This window comes from Aulostomus chinensis, chromosome 3 (assembly GCF_037954235.1).
Source record: "Aulostomus chinensis isolate RoL2024-O1b breed Wild chromosome 3, RoL_Achi_v1.0, whole genome shotgun sequence".
Classification (NCBI taxonomy): domain Eukaryota; kingdom Metazoa; phylum Chordata; class Actinopteri; order Syngnathiformes; family Aulostomidae; genus Aulostomus; species Aulostomus chinensis.
In genome coordinates this window covers 14,087,251-14,104,905 of record NC_141322.1, presented here as the reverse complement: position 1 = coordinate 14,104,905, position 17,655 = coordinate 14,087,251, and the positions used below count along the sequence as shown (strand labels likewise).

Sequence of the window (17,655 nt, the reverse complement as noted above, 5' to 3'; positions counted from 1 at the left end):
TCACTGGGGCAAATGTCGGCTTGAATTTTTTTCTAATTTTGGCTGTGCAAGCCTTTTAGGCTTTCGGCGTGCTTGATGCATAATCAATAGGAAATGTTCCTTCACGCTCACAGTGTTTTTTTCTCTGTCTTCCAGGGCTCCCACCACGTGCCTGTGTGGATGATGTTCCAGATGACGGCTTGCAACATCGACAACAGGACAGTGGATCAATAGGAGTTTTGTTCCCCTCTCTTCATCCTTCTCTCTCCCCTCTCACTGTCCTCCCTGATTCACTGACAGTAGAGCACACCAGACAGAAAATCCTGACCCGCGACCAGAGCTTGTTCTCCTCCTCCTCCTCACTTCTCCTTCCCCACCCCCCTAAGTCTCACCTCAACACAGCCCCGATATGTCTCCCCTAGCTCGGTCAACAGCATCCCCTGGCCTGGGGAACCTGTGCCTCCTCTTTGGGCTTTTGCTAATCATGAGCTCATCCTTCTCTGGAGGCAAACCCCCGCCCTTTAAACGCTTTACTCCTGCAGAGTGGGGGCTTACACATTTGGCCATCCACAACAAAACTGGAGAAGTCTATGTTGGAGCTGTCAACTGGATTTTCAAGCTGTCCAGCAACCTGACCAAACTGCGTAGCCACATGACTGGACCAGTGGTGGACAATGAAAAGTGCTACCCTCCACCAAGTGTCCAGTCCTGCCATCATGACCAGGCGCAGACCCCCAATGTGAATAAGCTTCTTCTAATAGACTATGCCCAGAACCGCCTCATTGCGTGCGGTAGCACCTCACAGGGCATCTGCCAGTTCCTGCGTCTGGATGACCTCTTCAAGCTGGGTGAGCCTCACCATCGTAAGGAACACTACCTCTCCAGTGTGGCCGAGTCGGGTACCATGTCAGGGGTCATCATAAGCTCCCCTCACAGTCCGACCAGCAAGCTGTTCATTGGAACCCCCATTGATGGAAAGTCTGAATACTTCCCAACCCTATCCAGCCGCAAGCTGATGGAGAACGAAGAAAACGCAGACATGTTCAGCTTCGTCTATCAGGATGAGTTTGTCTCTTCTCAGCTCAAGATCCCATCAGACACTCTGTCTAAGTTCCCTGCTTTTGACATCTATTATGTGTACAGCTTCAGCAGTGAGCAGTTCGTCTATTATCTAACAATGCAGCTGGATACTCAGCTCACCTCCCCTGACGCCAGTGGGGAGCAGTTCTTCACCTCCAAAATTGTCCGCCTCTGCGTCGATGACCCCAAGTTTTACTCCTATGTTGAGTTCCCCATCGGCTGCACTAAAGACGGGGTAGAGTACCGGCTTGTGCAGGATGCCTACTTGGCTCGGCCAGGCCGTCAGCTGGCCAACTCTCTGGGGATCTCAGAGAATGAAGACATCCTGTTCACGGTCTTCTCTCAGGGTCAGAAGAATCGGGCCAAACCACCCAAAGAGTCAGCGTTGTGCCTTTTCACCCTGAGGAGGATAAAAGAAAAGATCAAAGAGAGGATTCAGTCTTGCTACAAGGGAGATGGGAAACTCTCCTTACCATGGCTGCTCAACAAGGAACTCGCCTGCATCAACTCTGTAAGCACCTCTCTATCTCTTCTCTTAAGATGTGTTTGAGGTCTTACATTTCCTCAGGAATATTCTGTGTGCTTCTCAGCTAAGGCATATATATTTTATTAAGTGTGAACACTGATGCACACCGTTTCAGTTAAGAAACAGCAGTAAAATCATAAAATGCTTTCTGTTATATGGAAGGTTCTTGGCTAAATATTCGCATTTCAAACACAGCTCTGTATGTCAGTGAATAGTATCCAATGTAGTGTAAGCTCTATCACTTCCTGTTGTTGCAGGGTTGCTTAGTGAATACTGGCCTTTCCACCAGGTCTGCAGTGTGTAATAGTGTCAAGTGTGGAGAGCTCCTCTTCTCTTCCTTTTCACCATTTTCTACCCATTTTCCCTTTGACCACAACCTCTTGGTACTTTGATTAAGTCAGACAGGGGACATCATTAGCCCAGTCCCCTGGATTTGTGAAATGTCACTCAGTAGTAACACAAACACACATTTGCACGTACAAACTGTGTGTGTTGGTGCACTGCTGTGTGAGATAGCATGAGCTTGTTTTTTTTTGAACAAACTCATCCACAGGGCATAGCCCTGCATGTGTTACAGTACACAGTCCCTGCAGACCTTAAGGCGCTACAGAACATCACACAGTTTTGTCTGTGGTGAACATACCTGCTCACACACCCCTTGCTTATTCTGTTTGACCTTCATTCCTCGTTTGTTCCATCTCCCCCTGCTCACTCGCTTCTCTTCAGGATGCGGCTGCTTGAATCCTCTCATATCCCCGTTCCATCTTTTTAGTGTTTTGTGCGTCTCATTCAGTGTTGACCACCTGTTTCAGTGAGCCCATTCTTCGCTCTTTAAACTCATCCATTCATGCCCTCCATCGTGCTCTCTCATTCAAGATGGTGCAATTAAAAGACCTCTTAAAGCTTTTCTTTAAATGTCAGTGCACCCCATTTTCACATAGCCACACACACAGTCAAACACTCTTTATGGTTATTCATTAGCCTGAGTGCACAGGTGTGTTTTCTGTGAAAGCACAAGTGATGTGAATAGCCTAACCGTGTTCTCTTTCATCTCCCTCTCCTCCGGAACCTTCTGTGGATGCTTCATCTTTCCAGTCCAGTGATCGTCTTCATTCTCTCTTGTGGATAGTCTTTCTCTGGGCCTGTCACACAGACAATAGCTTTGATGCAAAAAAAATACAAAAAACAGGCCATCTCATTTATTTCAATTAGACCTTTGCACTGGTGCAGTAGAATCTACACAAAATAAAACTGCAGGGCACTGAAGCAAAGATGAGGCCTTTTATGTGGTGTAGTACAACATCATCCAGAAACTCAAATAGTACGTGTGCACCTGTTTGTGTAGGTAGGTACATTACCTTCTTGCACTGTGCTGCTTATTGAATATCGTTGCTGTCATGATGATCCTGAGTAGATCAGCAAACAGCAGAACATCTAATTGCCTTTTATTTTTAGATTGCGAGGGCAAAAGTTGCTCCATAAATAATCTTTTAATGTCTGCACGGCCTTCATGGGTAAATATAATTAATGTAACAGTCTGTAACCTTGGTATTCTATGTATGATATTGAAGTGTTTTGTTCATTCTACAACTCCATCCATCCATCCATTTTCTTCCGCTTGTCCTGTTAAGGGTCACGGGGGGCTGGAGCCTATCCCAGCAGCCTTCAGACGTGAGGCGGGGTTCACCCTGGACGGGTCACCAGTCCATCACAGGGCCAACACATAGAGACAGACAACCATTCACATTCACAGCCACACCTACGGTCAATTTAGAGTATCAATCAGCCTCGTCCTCGCTTGATGTCTTTGGACTGTGGGAGGAAGCTGGAGTACCAGAGAGAACCCACACAGGAACAGGGAGAACATGGAGACTCCACACAGAAAGATCCTGTGATGGAGCTGGGGCTCGAACCAGGAACCTTCTTGCTGTCAGGCATAAGCACTAACCACTGCACCACCATGCTGCCCATTCTGCAACTCAATACATGTTACTGTGGTTACTGGGACTGGGCTAAATATTATGTTCCCTCATGATTCATGATGTTGCTTGACCAAACTCTCAAAAATCCTGTTCTTAGACAAGCTGTCAGCAATGGTGATGTAATAGTGTCAGAGAGGGGCTGATTGGCTGACCTCCCAACAGCAGCCAGGCCTGAGGGGTCAGCTCCAGGTTAATGATGTCTGCCATTTTGGCCGTAAGCACTGACCTGATGTCAGCTGCCCACCACTGACCTAGAGCACATTCAGTGATCCCACAGACCTCAAACCTGACCTCAGATGAACGTCATTTTCCATTGCTGAGCTGGTTTTGAACAAAAAATACTGAACAAGCCCACAGAAACAGAAGAGGCTACATCACACAGCATAAAGTGGGACATGTGAACTTCCAACCAATGCTTAGATGTATATATTTATATGCTCTATGTTATTGCAAACATGCTAATTCTATAAAGTTAAGCTGCTGCAGAGAAAAGCAATGTTAATATTAATGGTAATCAAATCCAGCTATTATTTTAATACTAGCTAGAGTACTGTTCATGTATCTGGAAAAGACTAGGGCAATTTTAATTATTTTGAAATTATGAATCAGCTCACGACCCCTCCAATCTGTGTTTTTCTATTTCTTAGGTTCCCACTGTGAGAACCCCTCCACTACTAAAAGCAGAAATCTAGTCATTGTACCCAGTGAAACAGATGCAGTATACATGTATCAGTCAATAAACCTTGTCCTGAACTCACCGTCCAGCTGCTTCAAAAGCGAAAGACTAACCAGGAGTCATTTCTACAGCTGATCCTGGCAATCTCCTTCGCCACAGCTCTTAAACTCTTAAGCTACTGGTGTTTGGCATTGAGCCGCACCTCCATATTCCCAGCCACTCCAGGAATTCAAATGCACTCTTCTAACATATTGGCTGCAAAACCAAGAGTGCCTACCACAACTCCACTGGAGTGAGCAGTGTGGGAAAGACATGGAGCTTGACCCCGCTATAGCGCAGTGCAGAGGGTAGGGCAGCGAGGAGAAAGGCTGGCCTGCACAGCTGCTGGCCAAGCAGCCATGATTGATGGCCAGGAGAAGCTTCAGCTCCCTGTGTGGCGTTCATATTTGTGCTGCATCATATTTTCACACCTCTGGCTGTCAGTAGGATGATATGTTTATGGGCACAATGAGATGGTAGCTGTTTTCTGTAAACACAAATGTTTGGGCACACACGCTCACACACCTTTTATCATTTCAGCTGGCTATAGCAGTCGGCCGTGTTTGTGCGTCATCTTGTTTGTGGGTCTGTTTGTTCTTGTGCTTTATTAGTGAGAGAGAGAGAAGAGCATTAGGAGTGTTGTTCATGGAATAGCAAGGTAAACTAACAGAACTGTGGTTAGCTAGGATGAAAACAAGGAGAGGCGTAAGGTGATTGTGAGGAAGATGATTAACATGCAGGTTGTAGTAGAGAGAGGAGAGAGAGAAGGATGTAGGAAGTGGGCGGATGTATAAAACAGAACATTAGGATGGAAGAAGGGAGGGAGAGGAGAGAGAAAAATTTGGAGGCTGTGAAGACAGAGAAAGCAACAGAAAAGCAACCTTACTTTTGTTGTCCGTCCAAGCAGTCAAGACAGGTTGGTGTGCTCAGGCTTTTCTAACATGTCTGCACCAACTCTGACTCTTCTGTAGACACACTTATGGAAGCTCGGTGATGCTGCATTTTTAAGATGCAGACAGTCAAATCAACCGGCTGTGATTCCCCAAGGCTGACTGCTTTGGGGAGCAGCTGCATCCTTGTCATTGTTGCCTTTCAAGATCCAGTTTGTAGAATTTTGACGGATTATTGACAGTGATAGAATACAATATTCTTAAGAAATGTTTTCTTTATCAGGTAAGAATGATATGTAGAGGAAGAGAGAGAACTGGTCCTCTTCATGGAGCCAACCATGTTGCATCTGTTGTTGGGATTTTAACGATAACCTTGGGAAAAATCAATCCAGACACCAGCCAAAGTTAGCAGAAACACTCCTCCAGAGTGGAACTGACAGAGCTAATCATTTAGGAAAGCAGGGGAAGTTTACAGCACCAAAAATGGACAAATAATCACATGAAACAGTCAGTATCTTTATGGATTTACTGTACAATGACTGAAATGACGCATGAGTTTGAAGCTTCTGAAAACAATCTCAGGGAACCCCTTGTTAAAGGAGTGCGGTGTTATCATCCAGTCAGTAATAAGATTACTTTTGTGTCAGATACAACATTTTTTTATCCTGGTAATTCCCTAATCAAGTGAAGATGCATGCCTGATGGTTCACTGATGCTGAGGGGAATTACGCATCATCATATCATTTAATTAGTATCGAAGTAATTTGGTCAGTGCCAATCTAAGATGCTTGGTGTCCAGCCCTGTCCAGGTCATTATGATTATTATTACATGCAGGGAAAAAAAAGCATTACTAGAGTGGTGGTTTTGGCACGAGAGGGAACGGGTTAGAAAAAGCAGTTAGCATAGAGATGAGAGGAAAAAGGAAAATTGCGAGAGAGACAGCAGCAAACTTTTTACAGCTGGGGCATGTTGGGAGACAGGCGGTGAATGAGCGTCAGAGAGCAGAGCGAGAAAACGACAGAAATCTTTTCACTGCCGCTGCCAAGAAGAGAAGGAGGACGGGGGGGGGGGGTGACTGAAAAAGGGGGAGAGATAAATGGAGGACCACTGCAGTGTGATGGCCATCGCCTGGCTGCCACACAGTCCTCTTCAGGAGCTCTGTCAGGTGTGTGTAGCCTACTTTGTATAAACTGGTGTGTGTGTGTGTGTGTGAGAGAGAGAGAGAGAGAGAGGTCTAGAATCCCTAGAAGTAGGTGCGATAAACACAAGGACTGGTGTGTGATTTTTAAAAAAAATATATGTTTGCGCATCTCTAAATTGTGAAGAGATTCTCAGGACATCTCTCTGCTCAGCTCTTTTAATTAATGACTGTGAAAGGTTGATTCCAGTTGTTTTTTTTCTCCACAGTGTGCAACACCTTAACCTTTTATGTGATTAATTCACAGTTGTTTAGTTATTGAAAATCACGGTGAGGTTATCAGAGAGATGTCATGCGATGACCTCGGTTGGAGCTGATCAAGGCTGTTTTATGATCATCTGTATACTAAAGCACAAGCCCAAGTTATGAATCCTGTACAGGTGGAGGTACTTTTCTGCTCTGGTAAAATACATCCATGATATCTATCTATCTATCTATCTAATACCTGCAAAGAGTGTATTGTGCAGTTGCATCATGCAATACTGGTTTACTGCCAAGAAAATCACAACTGACTGGATATTGAATATTGAGTTTATTTCTGCTAATACGTTAAAAAGTTTGATTGGGGCTTTCTGTCATTTCCCTGCTGGAAGCCACTCGTCTGCGTCATACCCTGCTGCTATTCAAATGTCAGGCTGCTTTCTCTCCGCCCTCAGATTGATGGCGAGGTTGTGAACTTTGTCACCGGCCAATACACCAGTCAGTCAGAATCAATCATAATCAATCATAGCGAAAATAGTCTATTGATACTCTGTCTGCTACTATTACTACTTCATTTTTCGATGCTGTGTACGCCAGCTGTTTCTGCCGTGTCAAAGGTGACATGATGGTAAACCTGAAGTGGTCACTTGAGGAATCATGGTTGTGTTTTTCTGTGCTAATGCTCACTTCCTTCTGTACTCACTCAGTATAACTTGTGACTTTCTTGGGCGATAGGGATAGAAAGTGTGATGTACTGAAACTGTTGTTGCATATAAATAAACTTCTTGTGTTTATGCAAATAAACTCTACAAATAGGCAGTATCTAACTTATCAGGGAACTCTGTGTGCGTTTGGCCTTGCCTGGACAGCTGAGGGAATGGAGGTTATCAGAGAATTACTTAGGCTGCGTCCGAATTGCCAAGTGGCAACCTACGTCCTACTGCTACGACCTACCGCTACAGCCTACTCCTACAACCTAAACACGGCGATACCATTCGGACACCCTAGAAAATTGGTGGTGAAGCACGACCTCTGCTGGCAGTGCACAGATACCGCAAATAGGTAGACAGCACCAACGAAAGCCCCACCTGCTGGTCTGACTGTCATACTGCACTCCACTCTGAGCGCACCTTTCACTCACTCTGTATTATTAAGCACATTAACGCACCTGTAAAGGTGTGTTCACACCTTTAGTTATCAACATCGACTATAAACGTTTGTGTTGCATAAGAATGGGAGACTGTTGGTGGCGCAAACTTGGCTTGTGGGTCCACAAGTTTTTAGGGGACAAAGAAGAAGTCCGCACTGCATTGTGGGCCATAGGTAGCGCTGTAGGATGCACCTGAACCGACCTACAATGTGGGCGTGTTTAAGCTGGAATTTAGGTTGCGAAGTAGGTCGCTACTCGCGCCAGTTGTGGTTTCAGACAGCCTACGACCTACTCTGCGACCTATGATCAGACCTACTTGGGAATTCGGACGCAGCGCTAGTCAATCGAGCAGATGTAGCCATGACTTTCTGCGGTTGCATTTACTGCAAGATGTAGTTTTTAGTTATATTTGAGTAGTTTTAAAAGTATGTCATTGTGCAAGTTGTTCGATAAATATTCTAACTTGAAAAGCTGATGATAGGAGACAAGTTATTGTCTTAAGTATATTCAGCTCATCATAATCCCAAATTGAGTAGGCTAAAAAAGAAAATGTTTGAACAGAACAAAACCCAAAGCGGAATGGAGAGCAGCTGTTAATGTCATTAACTCCATCCCATTCTGAACATCATCTTGTGACTGTACCTCACTTGTGATCCTTCTAAAACACAGCGGTCTTATTTCTGTGGACCTAATCTCAAAAGATCCACACGCAAACGTGTTTAAATAATGAGAGCAGATTTAATTGAGCTGAGTTAATGGACAGTCTAAATGAGTCGAGCCAGGAGAAGGAGATTGGGCAGGGGGTCTTCACTGTTATTGTATTTAAAAGATCATGTTTCAGGTTGGTAATTGTTGAATGATGATCTGATTTGGAATTTGATCCGTCCCCAATCAAAGACTTTCCAATTTGCTGTTAATCGACTATTAATTAAAGCCCCCCCCCCCCCCCAGTCAAAAATGTGTTTTTCCTCCTCCTCGCAGTCGAATGTTTGACGTCCACCATGGAGAACGATGGATGTGCAGATTGGTTGTTGTTTTTTACATTCACTGGTTGAGTTTATGTTTGAACAGGAGGTCCAGGGAGCTTGATTCGTGACGTCTAATATTTCAGAAGCTTGCGAATTGAAACGATTCAGCTTGCGAGAACAGTGAGGAACGTTAAAGCCTCTTGGTCGCAGGGACTTCATAAGAAGCAGGAGACATTTTGGGACGTGTAGAATGTTTTCATATTCATGTTCAGTAGGAATAATGAGTGAGGGAGAATAATAGTAGGTGATTTCAATGGGATGATTGTAGTTATAATTTTAGACACACTGTAGTGTTTTTTTTGTGATTATTTTTGCATACTTCTATACTTCAAATATTTGTGATATTAATGTAATAGATATATTTTTGGCAGGCATCAGAAATTTATTTCTATGGTTAAAAAAATTAATTACTGCACAAACAAACTTTGAGAAAACAGAAATTATTTTTTTGAAGAATATGATGCAAATATGATGTTGTCTTGGTGGATACTCTCCGATCATCGGGCATGCAGATTTCTTTTATGATGCATATTGAGCTGCCAGTGTTGGAATGTGGAGCTCATGGAATCTTAGATACTGTAAACAGTTATGTACCACATTCATGATAAATTCTGTATTTCACGTCTTTGTCTAATATGATGTATATTTGGTCCATACTTGACTAGATGTGGTGTTTATTGACAAATAAACCCAGGATGTTTCACGGAATTGTCCAAGACATTCAGTTGCAATACTTCTGGACGTATTCATGCAGTTGATGTCGCGCTTTATTATAGAAAAATAAAACTGCGATCATTTGTTTTTTTACAGGCTCACACGTGCACAAAGAGACTGCTGTTGCCGACGCCAACAGCAGCTGTAATGATTCTTAATGTGTTGCAACAACCAGAAAGGAGACTGAACATTTTGTTGGTTCCCATATATTGAATTTTGTTTTATGCTTTAACTACTGTTCATAAAACTGGTAAAATTGTTTCATTGCAGAGCTGTGGCCAGCATGTTGAGTAGCAGGGTTTAGGCTGGTAGCGTCATGTGTGGATGTGATACGAGCGCATGACACAGTATGAACAGCATTTGTGCCCCTTTTGCAGAAATGCAGTCCCTTCAAATTTTGGTTAACTTATGGCAGGCAGGAATTTGTTGCTCTGATTTCCATGTGTGTGTGAGAGAGAGAGAGATAGAGAGAGAGAGCTAACAATGTCACACCCTCTCTGTGCTCAAGTGTGGCTCTCATCTCATTATTAAAGGACAATAGAAAAGCTTTTGGAAGAGACCCCATGCAGACTGAGTGTGTGAGCTGCTCAGTTCTTTATTTTTTCCTGACCTTTCTCTCTTTCTCTCTGAGGAGTGTTTAGCTCAACAAATCCCAATCTCTAGCTACGCTCTAATGATACTAATTGCCAGTGTAATTGTGTATTGATCTGTGGTGTGTATGTGTGTGTGGGTGTGTGTGTGTGTGGGGGGGGGGCGGTGTTGCGTACATCATTATCAGGAGTAATCAGAAAAAGTGGGATGGGCCTTATTGCCTGTTATTGTACAAGCCAATAGTTCTCATTTCTTTTTAATACATACTGCTATTCTGTGCTACATTTATTTATACTTTTATGTGTTTCTTCCGCCAAGGAGGTTTTCATCCACATTGTTGGCTAATTTCACAAAAGCGAGGTGGATTTTCAAGTAACGTAATGGATGGATGAAGGAAGAGCCACCCCAGTCATCCAATGTGTGAAACAATTCTTGGACCCTGTGTACTTCTCTCATTTCTCAACAAACAGTTCAATAAGGCTACACAAACATTCTGAATCAGAATCTTATCAGGGATATATGCGTAGATATCGCAGAAAAGAGTTACAAATATTTCCTTTTTTGTTCATGTGCTGAATCCGTGTTGCACAAAATCATGAAGTAGTAGAAAATGACAAAAGGATATCCACCCTCCCATCATTTCGGACCTTTTATTTACTTCTGTAGTGCTCAGATTTATTACCGGTGGCGTTCAAAGTTCTATAAGAATTTCTAAATCTATTAATTCTGCTGACCAAGTCTTTCACCGCTGGTCCCAGACGGCTCCGTCAGAGCTCCTGGAGGTTAAGTACTTTGCTTAAGGGCCCCTGTGGTGGTTGATGATGGTGGTGGGAGGAAGAGTGTTACTCATTCACTTTCCCCAACCCACTTTTCCCAGCTGGTGTGGGGATTCGAAGCGATCTCAAGCCATTCATCTTGTTTCCATCTTGCCTATGAGGTTAGATTGGCATCAGTTCATTTTTAACTGTGACAGTGCTCCTTTTTCTACTATTGTGTGTATGTTTTTTTTTTTTTTATATCCTTCCATACTGGGTGTACTTCTTTGTCTTCCATTCAGTTGAATTGTGGTCTAAATATGTGGTGACAGCTTTTGGAAGGAGCTTCCTGAAAAGATGCCAACTCCTTGAGGTTTCACTGTCTGCCTGGAGTGCATTCAACATAGAAATCACAAGCCTGCAGTGCATGAATATGGAATCGTTGCAGTCCACACTTTTTCTAGATTATTGATCAGTGAGATTCAAGAAGTGCATTCTCAAAAACTGCTACTGCATCTCGAGATGGAATAGATGGAAACGAAATTCATTTTAAGAACAGAAATGATTTTTCATACATTTATTCAAAACTTTAGTTTCCAATCAAACATCAACTCAGTGTCAGCAGAGTGATGTTGGTGGTGAGCCTCATCAAGTTGATTTGTGTGATTAGATGCTCTTGTGCGTGTCAGTGTGTGTAGGGGGGCAGCAAGTTTCTATTCTCTTCTCATTTTATACACACTGAAAATTTGAATATTACATGGTAACATTTTATTTTCAAAACATTTACCAACATTGTTCGTTTTAGGCTGCTTTTGCAACTTAAAGCCATTTAACTCGAATCTGTGCAAGTGTTTGGATCATAAATCAAAAAGATTCTTAACAATGACAAATCAGACTTGTCCATATTCAGGGCAGACACCAGTGTCTATTTAATAGTGAAGCATAATGTAAGTCTGTTTCAACTCTGTTACAACAATGCAGCTCTGTTATTTCAGAACTATTAAAACATGTTCTGACTGAGTTCTCACCAACCGAACTGGAAGATCTCACTTTATCTATGACCTCAATTGGCTTGTGACAATGTGTCAAGCTTGGGGCGGTTAATTAGCCTCGTAAGTTTAAGGCTTAATTGATTTTCCCAAATAGTTGTTGGCTAACGGACTTGTTATTCCATTTTCAGACAGAGTTGGCCTCAAAGGACTTTGTTGCTAACGTTTAGGCGTCTTGGACTAATTGTTAAATGCTGTTAAGTTCATCTATTTGCAGACTTTTGGACTACAAGTTGAGTTTCTCAGCCACGGTGTCACTGTATTGTTAGCACTAGCTTCTGAAGGTTCATTCGCCAGACTACTACTGTCACTTAGCCCAATGTACGTCAACACTTTGCTCTTGGATTTGTTTTCCAACATGAGATGAACATTAAGTGGAGTCAGTTTTTATTTATATCGCAACAAATCACAGCAAAAGTAATCTCATGGCCCTTCACATGAAAGTAGGTCTCGAACCACACTCATTAAATTAATTTGGTTTCAAGAGACCCAACAATTCTCCATGAGCAAGCACATCTGCGATAGCGCTGACGACAAACTTCCAATTGATGAGACACAACTTTAGCTAAAAGGGAAACTATTTTACTGAAAGAGAGTTTGACGTTTGAGAGGGTGAACTGAGGTGACTCAGTGGCAGGTTTTTTTTTAGTTTTTTTTTTTTTTGTGGTTTTGAAATTAGTTGATAGGTGGCTGAGCCTCACAGAGGTCTCACACAGCCCACAAGTACTTTACTTGGATTCCAGTTACGATTGTCATAAGATGTTTGTTAGAAATTGGGCGTGTGTGGAAGAAAGAATGTGTATTTGTTGACCTTTTAGCTTGATGAGACAGCAGATGACCAGTGGAGAGAGAAATGTCTTGTTACTGCCTCAAACACACACACACACACACACACACACACACACACACGCACACGTTTTTCTGTCAGCATTTATACATCCTCTTTTGTTGCTCTCTCTTCTGTCTTTTCTCCTATTTTCCATGATTCAAAAATATTTTTCCACGTAGTTTCTCTCGACAAACATGTTTTTGTCCGGCGTAGGTGATGACTTCGGCCTGCCCAATTAATGTTCCTGCCACTAAATGAATGAATGTTTTTCTGTTTGCTGTGCATGTTTTCTTTCACCTTTAATAGCACCTTAACTCGCAGCCGTGTGCGTAATCAACAACAGCATGTATGTTCCCATACACAAGTCAACATTGTATTCTGCTGTTTCCATATATTTCTCTCAAAGAGGTGACTGTAATGTGTGCCCAGACATTTTTTCCTGACATAATGTGTTAAAGAAATAGCCGTGGTAGAGGAATGATTATTCACCCATTTCCTTCATCACGGGGCAGCCAGCGCACATCTGCACTCAGTCAATATTATTGTGGGATGATTTGTGTGTACACACGTGTTTGGCGCTGAGCGAATGACCATATTTCAGGGCTGTGGGTGTGATGTAGCAGAGGCTGAGCGAACGCCGCTCCACCCAGCAGAAACCACAGTCGTGGCTGTCAGCAAGCATCATGCGCGACCCCCCAGGAGCTTTTATATACACCACTCGGGGTCTGGAGATATAAACTGTCTATTTACTGTAAGGGATGGGAATCTTCAGGCACCTTGTGATTTGATTCGATTATGATTCAGGGGGCTCTAAGTTGATGATAAAACGATTATTCCTGTATCTTGATTCGATGCATCTTGTGAGTCTGGGAATCTTTCGGCCCATGATCTTTTATTCATACTGCAAATTGAAGTAATTTTTACTGGAAAGCTAGTTCATTAATCATAGATTCACTGCATTGCTCCTGCTCACCAAGCAACATGTCCACTTCAAAAATCCAGCAGGCCTGGAATTAAGTTATTTTAGGGCAAAGTCAGAAATTACAGATTCCCCCTAAACACCACACACAGGTTAACAGCATCTGGTGTACAGTATAAACGGTAGTGTTTACCGATGGTCCCTGAATGCCTCTTAAGTTCATTTAAACATACTCTCGCTCGAGCGCTCAGTTCTTTCCTTCTTTCAGACTTTTTCATTGCTAATCCCACAATTGTTTACACACATTTCACATCCACTAATTACTTTAGCTTCTTTCTCCCCTCTGTCCTGTCCTCCTGCTTGGTGTGTCTCATGTGTAGCTATCAGGCTGTCTCCTTAATTGATAATCTTTCGTGTTTAATGTTGGTATTTGCGACGTTGCAGGCGAGGCTCAGGGGCTCCCTGGTAGCTGCTAGCTGGTGGGCACCCACCCAGCCGATGAGTGTGCGTGTTTCTTGGGTCCTGGTTAGTTTTAAATGAGGAAATTAGTAACTTTAAAGGCACCTTAAACTGGTTAAATGAGTAGAAGAAGGGAAGTTAATATCAGGAATCAAGGCCGAATCATTCAAGTCTACACCCCTGTATAATTTGTGTGTGTGTGGGTGTGGGTGTGTAATGTGAAATTCCCATGTATTTGGTCAGTATCCAGGACACGTATCAGTGACCTAGGCTATCAGCTGACAGCTCGCATGTGTTGCGCGGTGTCTGTACACGTCATCATTTGTCAGTCAAAGGTTGTCATGAAAGTTACAAAATAATTCCATTTGCAGAATAAAGTTATTATCTAACCAGCAACTGCAAACATTTACTCACACCACACTTTGATGAATAAATGTTGGGTTTCTGTTTATATTTAAAGAAGACTGGATGTAGCTTTTGGACTCTTCCAAAGGAAAAAAAAAAAGCCACATTTTTCTAGTAGCAGACATTTTTTTCTCTCTCCTGCCATTATCTGTAAAAAAGGGCTTGGCAGTTAGTGATATTTGGAACTGACTTTTTCATTTAAAAATAAAAATCTTGATGTTGAAATTCTTAAATAACACAAACTGACACATGAAACTTTATTTAAATGGCTTTCGAGCATAAAAATAAGATGAGATGCAATGAGAAGCCAGTTAGTGGCACAGTGGCCTGAAGTGTTTCTAGCCCTCTATTTGTGATGCGTAACCAATCAGATGGTGCTGTGGGTGGGACATTGCTTTAGACTGCACACGTGACGACAGAAAAGCAACATTTATGTTTTTATGAATGTCAGGTTTGAGAAACGAGAATTCATTAGAGATTAGAATTGTCTTTGGGAAATAATCAAAAGATCAGTTTGGAAATTACTGTCTTTTGCAGGAGAGGAGAATTGCAAATGTACTAATTGGGCCGCTTCCATATGTATGCTGTAAAAATCAAGAAACACTCCTCTTGTCAGTGTGCATACAGTACGGCTCTGCTGCTAAAGTCAACAGAAGGTTATTGGCTTAACCCTTTCATCCATGGAGGAGTTCCATATCTTTAGAAGCACTGCAGAACATTGAAATACAGTCTCCAGCCAATAACCCTGCAGAGACCACGGACGAGAATATTCTTTCCATCCTGAATATCAGCTGAAATTCATGTGGGAATCTTTTTATGCCCGCATCAACATGTAGCCCCGTTAAAACACTTTCCGACCTCAAGGGAAATGCCTTGTACTCTATGCTGATCTGTGCTGTTTAAGCTTTCCACATCTGCAGGAATGCAATCGCACCTTTACCCTTCAGAGCGCCAAAGAGACAAATGTAGGCTTCTCTCTCTCTCTCTCTCTCTCTCTCTCTCTCTCTCTCTGTCTCTCTCTCTCTCTCTGTCTCTGTGTGAGAGAGAGAGAGAACCCTTGGACTCGGGGGGGGCTACTGTATAAAGTATTTCCGACAGTTAGTCTCCTCCATAGAAAATGGATTAACCCTTTTAACGTGTCTCCCTAAGGCTGTGACGTCATGGAGTTGTGTGTGTGTGTGTGTGTGTGTGTGTGTAAAGGGGTTGAGTCTAATCCAGATTGATAGATTTGTTTCCCAGGACTATATGGTTTAGAATTGCTGCCCCTAGTTGTGTGTCATACGAAGACGATGGGAATTATTTTGTGGCTTGTAGCAAATTCTCTGCACACACACACACACACACACACACACACACACACACACACACACATGAACACACCCAAACACACACACACACACACACACACACACACACACACACACACACACACACACATATAGAAATAAACTAGGTGCTTTGTGTGTGTGTGTGTGTGTGTGTGTGTGTGTGTGTGTGTGTGTGTGTGTGTGTGTGTGTGTGTGTGTGTGTGTGTGTGTGTGTGATAGAGAGTCCATACAGGCTCATAAAACTGGATTTGTTGGTCCGTGTGTGTTGTCTGTCAGCTGCGTTTGCTCCTGGGGAAAAAAATTGCCCCCTAGCCATTAGTGGTTACAAAAGAAAGTTTTAACAGGTAATGGTGGTGTGTGTTCCTGTTTCACTCTCTTACACACATGTACACACACACACACACACAAACACAGTTAATGGCCGGGGGACCACCCCCCCCCACACACACACACACACACAAGAGAATAGTTGTGTGAGGAGAGAATAGGGGATGAGAGATGGAGGCAGTGGGAGGATGAGTGAGGAAGAAGATGCAGGGTGACCAAGGAATGGAGGTTGGAAGGACAGCATCGTGATATTGATGTTATTGTACTGTAGTAGCCGGAGAGCGCAGAAAAAGAGGGAGAAAAGTTGAAAAAAGCAGAATAAGAGGTTATTGACGTTGTGCAGGCAATTTAGGCAGATTGGGAGCGAGCGAGGGTGAGGGGGTGAGGGAGGGTGTTATCTTTTCTCCTGTGTGGATCAATCAGATGATGTAGTGATAAGACTGTGGATTACACTGCCATTTACACACTCCCCAACTCTGTGTGTGTATGTGTATGTTTACTGGCACAGGCATCTGTTGACTCTGGTTAACACACTATTCATGCCGTCTCAGTTCAGCCGTCAGTCACACACCTCATCTGACACGCATGTTTGCTTTCATGCTCTCACACATTTGCTCTCTCGACTAAGGCAACATCTCAAAACATGTTTAAATGTGGTGTAAATATTCTTATACTTCAACAAAGGATGATTTTTATGATCAATATGGCAGATAAATCAATACACCTGTGAGTCTATGGCACTAATTTGAAAATGCAAATAACAATTTCCCAAAGGTGACTTCCTGTCTAAATCCTGAAGATACGAAGAAAAGATGCGAATCCACTTATTTGAGCACCAAGTCAGGAAATGGCCTTTGTTGTTGATCAATGATCTAATCAGTTACCAATATTCTAAATTAGGTCTGGGTCGGTTGATTTAGTGACTAATTATTTCAGCACCAGTCGGCCTGTAATGAACATTTACTACGAAAATAACACGATGGAACAAATGTGTTAAACTGTTAATTGTCTGTGACATTTAAGCCTACTTTGTATAAAACTGGTGCGTGTGTATGTGTGTGTGTGTGTGCACTCTCACTAGCTAGTTAAAGAATCATATGGGTCAGTGGATTGCCCGGGGCGATGGTCCCTTGGTGACACTGGAATGCTCCAGATATTGTCACACGGTCACCGGCGTCACTGAACCCTTGACAGTCTGCTCCAGCCCCAGCCTGGTGGGACTCTGTGGAGAACAAGGCTTGTGTTTATGAATGGGCCACATTTGAATAGAATACTTAACATGTTAGATAATCAAGTTAAGTTGAATGTTAGCATTGAATGATGCACCTTCACTCCTCTCTGCTTCCCTGCTGGTCTGTGGATACAAGTCACAAGTGGCTGTGGTGCTGTGAGGGGCGTCCTGGGGATCGCCTGGCTCAGGATCTGCTCTCGCCTCTCATCTCTCTATACTTAAATGAAAATAGGGACAAAATGTTATTTTTATGTTAGTGGAGTAGTTTTCTTTGTTGAATTTTTTGTATTTAAGCAAA

The 17,655-nt window shown here is 42.9% G+C and overlaps 1 protein-coding gene across 3 annotated transcripts in view; it reads left to right on the top strand.

Moving 5' to 3' along the window:
* Window positions 1–17,655, top strand: part of plxna1b (plexin A1b) — a 199,720-nt gene that overhangs the window by 34,208 nt on the left and 147,857 nt on the right. For all 3 annotated transcript variants that reach the window (XM_086198826.1, XM_086198827.1, XM_086198828.1), the window contains exon 2: window positions 136–1,570. In XM_086198826.1, the coding sequence (XP_086054952.1) occupies window positions 389–1,570 (1,182 nt within the window). In that variant the 5' untranslated portion in view covers window positions 136–388. The remainder of the gene's footprint in view (window positions 1–135; window positions 1,571–17,655) is intronic.